We start from the raw sequence: 13,191 nt of genomic DNA on the forward strand, positions 1-13,191 counted from the left end.
AAAAAAAAAAAAAAAAAAAAAACGTGAAAATAACGTATATTAACGAGAAATGCCGCAGCGATTCCACCATTGTTCCCACCTGCATTAGTTTGAATTGGTCATCCGTGGTGATTCCATTCAAAGCATTGTTCGCCCTGTACAGAGGCGCAACTCTGCTGCCTGTGTAAAGGCTTTGTGGCGCTGGCAGCCATACAAGCAGCGGAATAAATAATATGCTGTCCTGATTTGAGGGTCACCCCGGAGCAGGAAATCAACACGACATATGAAAAGTGGAGTATTCAAACATACCGCGTTGACGGTGTGTGTGTCTGTGTCTGTGTGTGTGTGTGTGTGTGTGACGAGAACAGTGTCCCACTTTGTTGCGTACATCTCATGTGGCGGCGTTGCTATGCAAATGCCGCGTTTCATCGTAATGAATTAGAAGTCATTGTAACCCCGCCGTGGCAAAAAACGCATAATTCCTGCTTTATTTTCCGGGCTCAGAGGCTCGAGCGTGCGTCTGCGTGTTCGCTTCGAGCCGTAGCTTCATATTTAAGTATATCCATGCTTAGGAATCCCGAGCCGCTGCTCTGTTGCGCTGTTCGACAGGTCAAAGGTCAAAGAGGTATGAGCCTAAAAAGGTGTGTAACGTGAATGCCGTTCCTTGAAAAGTTCCCGTACAGACAGGATTTAAAAATGTCCGACTCTCATTAATATGTTAAGCCTTCAAATTTGCCGTGGCGTTCCCCGGATAAACAACAAAAAGGGGGGGGGGGGGGGGGGGGCTGGAGGCCCATTTACTCCTGAAATTCCGTAAGAAATAGCGATTTCTGAAATCCCGCTTTCAGCTTCAGACGGGCAGCTGGTCGCCGAACCCAACACAGGAGTCTAAAGGGCTGAAGACGGAGCCTCCTTCCATTGCAGAAGTCAAAGTTTACCATCAGAGGTGGAAAAGGACGTCGGTTAGGAACGTATAGTATGACCAGCTCCACCGCTGCCGCCATGTTTGTTATTGTCTGAATCGGTACTCTGACGTGAACTCGCCGTCGCCCCCTAGTGGACGTTTAGCGCGCAATCCAAGAACGTGGGATGTTTGACCGCGTTTGAAACGGACGCGACGTGAGCATAAACGAGCCCTCACACCCCCGTGATTCGTTATCTGGATGCATCTTTCGGAGTTTTTTTTTTTTTTTTTTTTTTTTTTACGTTTGCTCTTTTTTTCGTGCGGTCCTTTTTTTTTCCCCTGCAAATCAGTGTGACATTGTGATCGCGGGCGATTCGGGCCGAGCGTAAGAGTCATCTGATGAATGTAGGTCACTTAAAACAGGAGGAGAACTGTCAGTTTGCAGCAACATGACATTAGCAAAGAGGTAGCACAGTTGTAAACTGACTGATTGTGGTTTTGCTTCTCCTGCCTGGGGGGGGGGGAGGCAGAAAACTCTCCGCAGCCGTCTTACGGTTGTTAGAACATCAAGCACGGTTGTTATTGTGCTATTAAAAATTCAAAAAATTATCATGTGAAACAGATAATCTGATCGAAAGTAGTCAATCGTCGCTTGAGGCCAAAAAGAAAAAAAAAAGGACGTCAGCTTGACTTTCTTTTTTTGTCAGAAAGTCTTTTCTAAATGGTGAAAGACCGACAGGAATGGAAGCATTTAAAACAAACAGGACTCGAGAACAGCGTTATTTTCCCGATGCGCCAGATGACGAATCAGTATTTCCGAAGATGCTGTCCGAGGATCGGAGGGCGCTTGTCCTCCGGTGCGTTTCTGTCGTTATAGTTGATTTACAGAGCATAAGAGCGGAGGAATGTAAGAGTTACAGTCCGCGTGGTGTCCCCTCCCACCCTGACAACATGTTGAGTCAGTCCCACCACATGCCAAGAAGTTGCAAATGCAGCCGAATGGCGGTTTAGATTTATCCGAGCGACAGCCCGTCGGGCCGCATTTCCACGTCTCCGTTGTAAACTCAGACTAGGAATATTACATTGCGAACTAATTGTGACACGTGCACAGCTGTTTCCACGGTGATCTGCAACACACAAGTATGTGTGAGCGGTTCATATCGGTATAATCAGTGTTTACTGTTAACTAACAGCGGCGGTGTTGGAATGCTATTCTCACTGGTGAAAGTCACGGAAAAGTTAAAACCGAACAATTTCGATCTTTTCTTTTAACTTTGTTTATCTCTGTGATACTCGGTTGTAAACCCAGTTGGGGCTAATGATCCAGCGCCTGTACTTTTTCAAGCTTTTTTCCACGTGGTGCTGGGTCTAACGGCTAATGGACAGATCACAGTGAGACTTCTATTTCCGCTTTTGTCCAAACCCAGTCCGGTCATTGGTCATTCATAATCCATTAGATCGCCAGATTAGCATCGCAGGTCCACAGCGGCGGACCGTGCTTTTCACACCTAGGCCTTCAATAGTGCAACATTTATCAATCCACCCCTCAATAACTGCTATAAAATCCATCTTATTATGCGGTTAGCGGACTGAAAGTGACAGACAAACGCTTTTCCTCGCTGCAACAGGCCAGCTAGCTTTGGCACTACCCGACCTTTCTCAGCCATGTCCAGCTTTTCTTGAGAAGTCCATCTTGAAAATGGTCTTGACAATAAATCTGGAACTACATCCATTTCTTCTCTTCCTTCAGTCGTCATGGGTTGACAAATAAGCTATTATATCAAAGCTCGCTACAGATGCGGCCTGCTAGCTCTTGCTAGCACGCTCTCTGACTAGCCAATCAAAGGGCGTGTGACACGTTGACATTACCGCAGCCTTCTAGAAGGCCTTGGTGTCGCAACTCAAAATCTGATTGGTTGAAGCAACAGTTTGACTGATCCTAATTTTTTGCGAAAGCGCCCGTGAATCTGATTCTTTGACTTTGACCCTGCCTGGCAACAAATAATGGCTGAAATGTGATTGGTTAAATGCTTTGGTATGAACATACATGTCTGGAAGCAGGACAGCCAAGGGAAAAAGCTATGAAAGGAAGCGGACAGACCATTCGCAATTATTCAATAAGTATTCACGGACAAAGAATAATTAGAATCAGTCTGTTGTTCAGATATTTTTTAGGCCAGCAGAGAGGGCTTTGCAGGCCCTGACGGCCCACCAATGCAGTTCCATCGACACATAAAAATTTTTGCATCTCCGTGGAATTGTTTCCTATCCAGGTAACTGCCTCTCAATGGTGGGAAGCATACCGGCAAATAGCCAATGAAGTCCATGTTACAAATGTGGAGTTTGCGGACGGAGCGAAAGAAGTGCACGGCAAATCAGCAAATCCAGGTCAGTCCTGTCTAGGAAGTCATGAAATGTGGTGCCGTGCCCAGCGGGGGCTGTAAGTTTGACCGTGTCGGCTCAGGTGTGACCACCTGGATGCATTTTGTTTACCTTTGGGTCCAACGAGTTAACATTCAAGCTAATTTTTAAACCATGTAAAATCATGCAGGTATTTGACCCCTTCAAGAAACGCGCCTTGCTCTGGGTAGCTGTTATCGCAACGAGTAGCCGTGAAGCTAAAGCTGTATGGCCATACAAGGGCGAACACAATTAGCACATGGAGATTCTCACATGCATGCACACATGGGTGTTTGCCAGGATACAAAGCGCATTTCTATAAAAAGACTTGCCAAAGAAAACAGCAATCAGCCTTTAGCAGCAGCGCAAAGCAGGCATTATTTTACCACTAGTAGATAAACAGCTTGTCACAACAGAAAGCATCTGTCATTCTCTTCAATGGCCCTGTGACTTGGCATCCTTTGTTTCGCAAAACCAAAGGCGTTCTTGTCGGGAAGGCGAGCTCTGGATTTCTGCGTTTTTGGCGAGAAGGGACCCTCACGGCAGCTGATCTTGTAATAAGTCTCGCAAAAACCGATGTCTTGAAGATTACTTTCAAATGAAACCAGTCAGACTGGGACAGAACTAGGGAGGACACGTCCATCTGCCGGCACCTGATAGGACAGACACGGAGCGGCGATGATGTCAAGTCCAGGAAAAGCAAAATGAGTTGGGCCACGTGACTGAATAACCCACTGCTATTGAATTCCACTGCTTTGGTCTTCGGAGTGGCTTCTGAGGTTTCTCAGGCACAAGTCCTCAGGTCTGAGATCTCTGAGGAAAAAAAAAAATGACCATTGTGGTATTCCCCAAAAAGGACTTTCTTCAAAACCACTTTCTTTTTGATGACGATGTCCGAAAATAAAACGTGCACAGAGCCAGCAGGCGTCTTCTCGAGCACAAAAGTGTAGAGCGCTGAGCGGCCGAGCACGGCATCGAAGCCGTTGCTGTTTTGAAGTATCCGACCCGGCTGCGGACTATCCCACCTTGACCTCGTCCGAAAACAAAAAATCTGCGGTCTGAAATCTGATCGACGTGCGCCGAGAGCATTTGCAGGGACATCGTTTTATTTCCAGTCGCGAGAATCGGTCAGGGCCGATTCAGTTTCTCTGTTTTCCTACGAGGAACAGCCTTTGTGCGCTGGCATGACATCAAGAATTACATAACGCTTGCAACATCGTCTTGGTCGTGTCGAGGGGTTCGTCCACATTGCATCATAAAATATTTTTTTGGAGGCCACGACAAGAGCTGAGCCAGACTGAAGACCAAATGCGTCTGAAAGCTCTTACATATATATGTATAAATACATATACATTCATATATATCTATACATACATAAATATACACTCATATATTTACATGTATACACACATATATACATATATATGTGCATAAAACATATATATACACACACATACATGTGCATGTATACATATACACATATTGATGGCTGGAATGCAAAACCTATCTGAAAATGTTTCAATTTTGGATTTTTGCATTGAATGGTGAGAAATGGGACGGCTCCACATTTTCAGTCTATCTGCAAGAGTATCCCGCCCTTTCTTTTGACATAAATGTCACATGACAAAACTCCGATGTGCACAAAGAGGGAGAAAAAATTAGGAAAAAAAAAACCCTCTCTGCATTGTCAGCGGTAAAAATAAATGCTATGTATTTTTAAATTATAAAATAGAAATATAGTCTGTGAAAATAGAATATTCTTGAATATCTTTAACAAAGACCATATTATAATCAAATGAAACGTTTTTTTTATTTCCTGAAAAAAGTGTTGTTTTTTTTTCAGTTTTGCATTTCAGCCATTGATATACACAGATATGAATACATAAATACATATATATGTATATAAACATATACATATACATGTATGCTTTCTGTTATCTCCTACACAGCTTCAGCTGAAGTGCACATGGAGCCATGTGAGTGTGTCACGTGCTGGAAGGCCATGAGATCCTGCCACGCCCGGGAAAATCAATTGCAACAATGATGAAAACACGCGCCTCCTTTCCTTTGGGATGTACCCTTTTCCCACCCACCCAAACCCCAACTCAAGACTTATATAACGGCTGCAACTACACGTTCACATTATCAATCATCAATCTCGTCTCAGCGATTCGATCTCATAAATTGTCTATTAAATCACCTAATGACTCCAAACTCACCCAGAAGTGTCGTTAATGGCGGCGCCGTCGACCCACTAATGAGACGAAAGACTAATCGCCGCGGCTCTAATTGCGAAAGAAAAACCGCAGCCCGACGACAATGATTATTATGAAACCATATATAATCAACGCTGACAGGGATAATAAGCAAACAGCGACGGGCGGGGATTCGATACAGAGCCAGGAAAATGACTGACATCATGGTTGATGATGACAAAGGACACACACTTGAATGTATATCAAGTACATCAAGCCTGGATACTGATTAATCACGGATTAATCACGGATTAATCACTGATTAATCAACTCATAAATCAATCGCTTCTTTGTTCTTTTCATTGACAACTTCTTGAACAAGGCTTTTGATGCCGAGATGGCAGTGAATGTGCAGAATTAGCTAACGGCTTGCTGTATTTAAACAGATACTGATAATTTTTGGGGTCAATATATTTGGTTATTGATAAGTTCCCCTACAGGCTGGAGGCGATAATATTGCCATTTATCTCATGTCAACTATGAAACTGTGCGTCTTATTTGAGAGATCTCACAACCAAAAAAAAAAAAAAAATTTTTAATAATTAATCCGGCTGAAATAATTAATGTCGCGGAAGCTCTGAGTTTGAACTCGTGAACCAGTTATTTAATGCATTTGTGAATCTTCAAACCCGTCCCTGATCCGACAGCAATACGGTTTGCAGGAGGTTTTTATTCCGACCGCGAGCCTCTTTGTCTGGAGCCTCCATGTTTTCCCTTCCTCCATGTGGGTTACCCTGCAGGAGGAGGTCAATTACAGATGTACGAATGAAAAAATGAATGGTTGTTCGCCTCCAGATGACGCGTGAATGAGGGGTTGCGTGATTTTAAGTCGTGCAAATGAGAGGGTGAATGCTTGTGTGTCTATTTGGGGTGTGAATGTAAGGGTGAATTTGCACGCCACGCATGCTTGGCTGATGACTCTGACTCCTTACGGATTGAAAATCGGCAAATTTCACGAGATTTTAACTGTTGGTAGGCTGAATGAGAGGGTGAACAACATTTTTTTTGTACCACGGATCCGTTTTATGCATGAAAATGTTTCCGCGGACCAGTTCAAATATTAAAAACGTTATATCAGGGTTCCTGAACTTGTACCGATCCGTGGAACATTTGGTACCGGTCCGCAAAGAATGTCTTTCTTGGTACAAATTATCCTTTTTTTTCATTAGATCTTATTTTGAAAAACAACCATTTCTGCTTTCACCTTCCAGCCGCCTCAGTTGCCTAATAGAAAAGATATGAATATAAAAAATCTAAAAAAATCAAGTCCACTTGCAAAGACGAAAAGATTTCGACAAGATTTCACCATGAACTGGATTGACTGAGAACCTCCACAGACGTGAGTGTTTGAATGTTTTTTGTTCCTTTTCTTGGTACAAATTATATTTTTTTCAGTTGACCTTCCAGATCTTATTTTGAAAAACATCAGTTTCCACCTTCGCCTTACTGCCGCGCTTAATATCGCAATAGCCAAATATAAAGTGTAATTGTTGTATTATGATTAAATATGGTGAACTGACAAACGTTTTTAATATTTGAACCGATCCGTGGAAACATTTTCATGGATAAAATGTATCCGTGGTACAAAAAAAGGTTGGGGACCGCTGATATAGAGACAAACAACCACTCACCCTCTCATTCAGCTTATGAACAGTTAAAACGTATATTTTCAATCTGTAAGAAGAAGCAAGAATCACGAAACCAAGCATGCGTGAAGTGCAAATTCCCCCTGTCATTCACACACATACACACACACACACATACACACACACACAACCCCATTGAAGCCCTGTGCCTTTAACTGGTCCGTGGAAACATTTTTCATGCATAAAACTGATTGTTTACACAAAAAAAGATTGGGGATCGCTGCTCTGTATGACGTGTGAATGAGGGTGAACTTTTTTTGTTCTATGATAATGAATGAATGAATGAATGAATGAATGAATCTTCTTTTAATGTGAACAGGTTTTTTTTCTTTTCTTCCCCAAACGCTGCTTTGCTTAGTTAGCTGCAGTTGTGCTAAAGCTAATCTCCCTCTGGCGTTAAGTCGGCCGATCCGCTGACATTTCAACAATCTTCCACGTTTCCTTCAACATTTACCGGGGGTCACATGACCCTTTCCCAAGTTCCGTTTACTCAGCAGTGGATCCGGAGCGAAGGCTTTTCAACCCTCCCTCTCCCGAGGAAAGGAATCGGCTGTTTTGTCGCGTCACGCCGCCGCCGGCAGGCCCGCACTTGCTGTGTGCGCATACTGTACGCTGCGTTTCTGTCAGCATTTCTATAATCATTGCCCGGGCATTCCTTGGGATCGGGCCCGGCTCTATCTCGCGGCTAGATTCTAATTAATGACCTCCACGACAACCCGATCTATACCGATCTATACGTGCGCTTACTCCGTATGATGCGGGAATTCCACGCGCATAATCACGTCCGTCTTCTGCGTTATCGAATCAGAGGTGGGAGACCCACCGCGCTTTGGATGGAAACGATAGCGAGAGCTTTTTCCCTCCGGGGGGTTACTGACGCATGGATGCCTCCCTCTCTGTAATCTGAGCCAAAGAGGAAGAAAATGGAGAAGTGCGGCGTGCACGGCGGGAGGAAAGCGCAGGGATGTCCCCACTGAGCGTATCATATTATCATAAGCCGCCAGACATAATGGGTCTCGGCGCTATCAGCGACATCGCAGCTCCGCTTCCTGTCGGAAGCAGGCGCGCGCAAACACGGCAGCCGCTTGGTATGTCAGGGGGGGCCGCTCCTACCAACACCAGCCGACCAGAAGAAATCTTCCGGGATTTTATCATTTTACTTTTTTCTTCTTCTAAGGAATAGCGGCAAGGGAGAAGCTAAGAGTCCCATGTCAACAACATTTCGACGAGGAACCGGGGATCGAACCAGGAACGTTCAAGGACGAGCGTTCATGATTGATGTCCCTTGGAATCGATCAGCTGATTGGTTTATTAAATGTCAAACACCCGTGGAAAGTGTTTATGAACAAGCTCAGGGTGGCTTCCTTGAACGTCCGCACACCGGATGCAGAGGGGTTTTTCTTTTCGTTTTTGGGCTTTTCCCTCCAGGGGTCGCCACAACCAATCCACCTTCTACATCCAACCCTGTTCTCTGGATCCTCCTCTCTCACACCAACTAACTTCATATCCTCTTACGTCCATCAACCTTCTCATTGGTCTTCCTCTGGACCATAGGTGTCTAACTCTGGCCAAAGCCATACCAAAAGACCATTAAAGGTGGCCCGCTGGTATTTTCTACAGTGCATGTACCGCTAATTCTACAAATCCCAGAATTTTCTGCTGGTGTTTTGGCATGAAAATCCCAACAGGACCCATAAACGCCCTCTCCTCTGTGTAGAGTAGTCATAGCGACCTTATGCTAATACTGGCACCCTGCTATTTAGGAAGAAAACAGGATTTTGCATATGTGCAATATTATGTTATATATTGTATAGTATTAAGCTATGCTTGTTCCATATTTTGTTTTTAAGCAAAACTTGTTTGGGTCCATATGAAATGGTTCATTGTTATATCTGGAGGAGGATTTTTTTTTTCAATAAATATCAATGTTGGCCCGCGACTTTGTCCCAGTTTTGTATTTTGGGCCACTGTGTATTTGAGTTTGACACCCCTGCTCGAGACCTCTAATTCCAGCATCCGTCTACCAATATATTCACATGACCCAACCATCTCAGTCTGGCTTCTCTGACCTTCTCTCCAAAACATCTCTGAAGGACTCATCCCTGATCCTATCCATCCTGGTTACTCCCAAAGAGATCCTCAACATCTTCATCTGTGCGCCCTCTATCTCTGCCTCCTGTCTTTTCATCATTGTAACTTTTTGTAAAGCATTCAGCATGGCTGCTCTCACCACTGTCTCCTCCATCTTTTCTTTCATTCTAGCTGATAGTCTTCTATCTCTTCGTACCCCTGACACGTTTCTTCAACCTGCTTGAACCACCTGTTTCTTCACCTCTTTTCCACACTCTCCTAGGCTCTACTTGAAATCCTCCTTCTTGATCTGCACAATCGGGTTTTAAAAAAAAAAAAAAAAAAAAGCAGCGAGTCCTTTTTGTGACAGATGTCACCGGCCGACCAGCGGATGAAACTCGATACGGATCCCCGAGCCACTTAAGACAGAGGCCCCACATCCGCAGCTGTCTCAACACCTGCTAGCGTATGCTGGCAGTTGAGATTTCCATTTATTCATCCAAATCGAAAAACCTGCATGGCTGCGCTTTGTGCAATTTTGCAATCAAGACATCTCGTTTCGTCGGTGCATTTGGAAAAAAAAAACAGTTCCTTATTTGAGGATGGCTCACAGCTAAAAAAAAAAAAAAAAAAAAAAAAAAAGAAGTGAAACCACAGCAACATGATGTGCCTAATATGCAGGATATCCTTCACAATGACTCCCTCCTAATAGAGACCGAAACAGGAAACGTACGAGAACGTATAGCTTGTTTAGGGCGAGCCGGCCGAAGCTGCCGCTCATTCTGACCTATGAAACCCCCTGACATGTCCTGACGTTGCAGCTTCACCTTCCTCGGGGCTGTAGCTTTGTTTATCGTCACCGAGGCCTTTTTGAGATCTTGCGTAATCCAGTCGGTGTTTGAGTAATTGTATAAATCAACACTGTTAAGTAACACGCTTAGGGAGCTACGGAAACAAAGCCGCTGTTAAACATATTTGCTAAATGCTGGAGAAAAGTCCGAGGCTCGAGTCACAAAACTTTGATCACGACCGATCGGGGTAAATGTGCCGTCACGTGCGCGTTTCGAGCACGGCGCAGCATCTTCTGTGCAGCGGCGGCGCTACTTTCTTGTCGTATTCAGGCTGCGCCCCCCCCTCCCCCCGAAATCCCTCACATCCCTCAGCAGCTGAGCTCAGCACTGCACAGCAAAGCACCTATCCAGGATTCTTCCAGGCTGCTAAAAAAAAAAAAAAAAAAAAAAAAAACAGCATGTAAAACCCCCCGCCCCCGCCGCCATCCCAGCATCATTGAATCGACACTACATGTTAAAAAAAAAAAAAAAAAAAAAAACAATAGAAAGCTTTTGCCCCGGCAATGAAACAATCACATCTATGAATAGATACGTATTCCATCGAATCGCCCATTCACAAATGCACATTGCTGGACGTGCAAACCTGGAATGTTTACTTTTCCATTTTCCCACCAGGTTGCAGGCTCGGGCATCTGTTCAAGAGAAAGACATTTAAAAGCCCAGAGTGCGGCAAAGATGGGGCAAAAGGGGATTAAAACAAGGTCGCTTGCGGACGCCGACTCCTCTTCGATCCTGAGCTGGACGAAGAGAAAAACGCGTACGTTGGAGAGGCCTGGGATACATAACTTAGTAATAAGTAGATGATGTATTTGAAGATACAAATGCAACATCTGAATTTCTGCAGATCAGCGTCACTTTTTGCTTCATTACTCTGCGATTTTTCATCCATTCATTCATTCATGAGTTATATAATGGTCATCGAAGTCATCCAGACATGCAGCCGTTCACACATCTGGATAATTCAGGGTTTTCGATGAAGCTCCCGCATGTGTTTTGGACTGTGGGAGGGTCACGGAGAACCGGGAGGAACCCCACGCAGACACGTGAGAGAACACGGGAGACTCTCCACATAGAAACACCCACACCAAACGCACCTCAGATGTCAACATGGTGATTTGTGGTGTTTGTTATGTGTGTGTGTCACCATCTGCCTCCACATTGTGAGTGGATCCCAAACACCAGTGGCGTGCAGATGCTTCACTTGTCCTGCAAAATCGGAAGAAGTGCTCTTGTACTTGTTGAAGTTCTGCTACAGCTTCACAATAGACTTCCACGTTCCGTTCACGGACTTCCTCCACACCTGGCGTGTGACAAAGCAGGAACTATGACCGCATCACCACTCATTCACAACGGCTCCGTGGGCCATGTCACACTCCACGCAGGAAAGTTTGAATCAGAAAACAAACTTGATGTGCGACTTCCCATAATGTTTATCTCCTCATGCAGGGTGTTTTATGCCATAAGAGAGAGGCTTAGTTCTCAGTTACCTCGCAAAAAAAAAACAAAAAAAAACCAGTGTGTATTATATGTGTGTGTGTGTGTGTGTGTGTGTTCTGCAGAAAAGGAGATGGGAAGTGAAGTAACCTGCTGTTGCGTTCACGGACATGTGGCTGCCTGCACCGCCCCCCCCCCCTTCTCTCTCCCGAGTTATTACTCAAACTGACACATGAATAAAAATAAAAAAAACTTTAGAAAAAACAGAAACATTTACCGGTTTATTTTCAAGGCGAAGGCCCGCCGCTCCGCCCCGGCTAAGGAGGCCATCAGTGCGGGTGAAGTCCTGCCGGCGTCCCGCTGCGCTGCTCGCCGCCTCCGCTCTCCGCCGGAGCTCCACCGCCAGGACGGGCTGCTCGCATCTTGCGGCGGCAGCAGCAGCTTTACTTAACGGGGTGTAAACTTCCGCATTTGATCATGAGGAGAGGGAGGGAGGGAGGAGGAGGAAGAGGGAGGAGGAGAAGCGGAGAGTTTGACAAGCGTCTGCTGCCACTCGCCGTCCCGGTGGCTGCAGAGGGAAAACAGTGAAATATTTGAAATATGAAAAAAAAAAAAAAAAAAAAAGAAAAAAAAATTCAACTAATCACCATGTCCGGATAAAATAAATAAAAATAAAAATAATAATAATAATAATAATAATAAAGTTGAAAAGCTACTGGATATTAAAGGGCTCCCGCTTCTTGGCTGTTTTGTAAAAATCCCCGACTTCCGGCTGGGATATTTGTGACGTCACAAATCGTGAAAGTGAAAGTAAACCGCGGCGTGGAGAATCGGTCGATTCTGTTTACCGACTCGGGTTTACGTGAGTCGCTCAACGAGGAGAATCATGGTTTTTCGAATCACTGAGTCGGTTCGAGTGAATCACCCCGCGACTGAGTGAGTCGGTTAATGACTTCCCGAATGAGTCGTAAGCGGCTGAGTGATTCGTTTGTTGACTGACCGAGTGAGTCGTTCGTTTTGTAATGGCGAGTCCGAACAATTGAGTGAATCTTTCACTGAGTTCTAATGGAAGTCATTTATGTTGGGATTTGGGGGGGGGGGGGGGGGGCGCTATTGTGATTCTTTATTCATATTTTACCACAGGGAATTCAAGGCCCCATGGGTTGGAACAAGAAACCAGAGTTGTTGCTCCTTTCAAAGGACTAATGCAGTGATTAACGTGAAATAACTGCTGCACAAATGCACTTAGAACAGCAGTTATACAGACGTGAAATGTTGTCTACTCCCTTATTCGCTGTGAGCAAGCTATCTAGAAACGGGGTCAAATTTGCGAATGAGTAAATAGCGATGAAGAATCATGATTTATGAGTCAGTAAATGACTCTGAAGTTCTGAACGATTCGTTCTTGGATTCCACCTCAATATTCAGTATAAGGAATCTCATATTTTAATGTGAGTGTGTGTGATTGTGTGTATGTGATTGCATGGTGAGGGGCGTGAAACTTGTTATTGGTAAGACAGCAACTTAAACGTTTATTTTATGGGATAATGCAATATGGTGTAACTTGCGGGTGAACTTTGGAGCCTGCAGGCTAGCAGTGTAAAGATCACTTTGATTGTTGAGAAAGCCATAACTTATCAGAGTGATTGTGC

General features: G+C 44.6%; 1 protein-coding gene across 4 annotated transcripts in view; it reads right to left on the reverse strand.

The window, feature by feature from the left end:
* Positions 1-12,174, reverse strand: part of dock8 (dedicator of cytokinesis 8) — a 65,817-nt gene extending 53,643 nt beyond the window's left edge. For 2 of the 4 annotated variants that reach the window (XM_086174040.1, XM_086174039.1), the window contains exon 1: positions 11,817-12,171. In XM_086174040.1, coding sequence (XP_086030166.1) covers positions 11,817-11,869 — 53 coding nt within the window. In that variant the 5' untranslated portion in view covers positions 11,870-12,171. Of the gene's footprint in view, positions 1-79; positions 2,812-11,816 lie in introns of those variants that run through there. The other 2 variants (XM_086174042.1, XM_086174041.1) reach the window with 2 other exon arrangements.
* Positions 12,175-13,191: the final 1,017 nt, after the last annotated feature.

The sequence above is a fragment of the Fistularia commersonii genome, chromosome 26, assembly GCF_037954325.1.
Source record: "Fistularia commersonii isolate RoL2024-O1a breed Wild chromosome 26, RoL_Fcom_v1.0, whole genome shotgun sequence".
NCBI classification, from domain to species: Eukaryota; Metazoa; Chordata; class Actinopteri; order Syngnathiformes; family Fistulariidae; genus Fistularia; species Fistularia commersonii.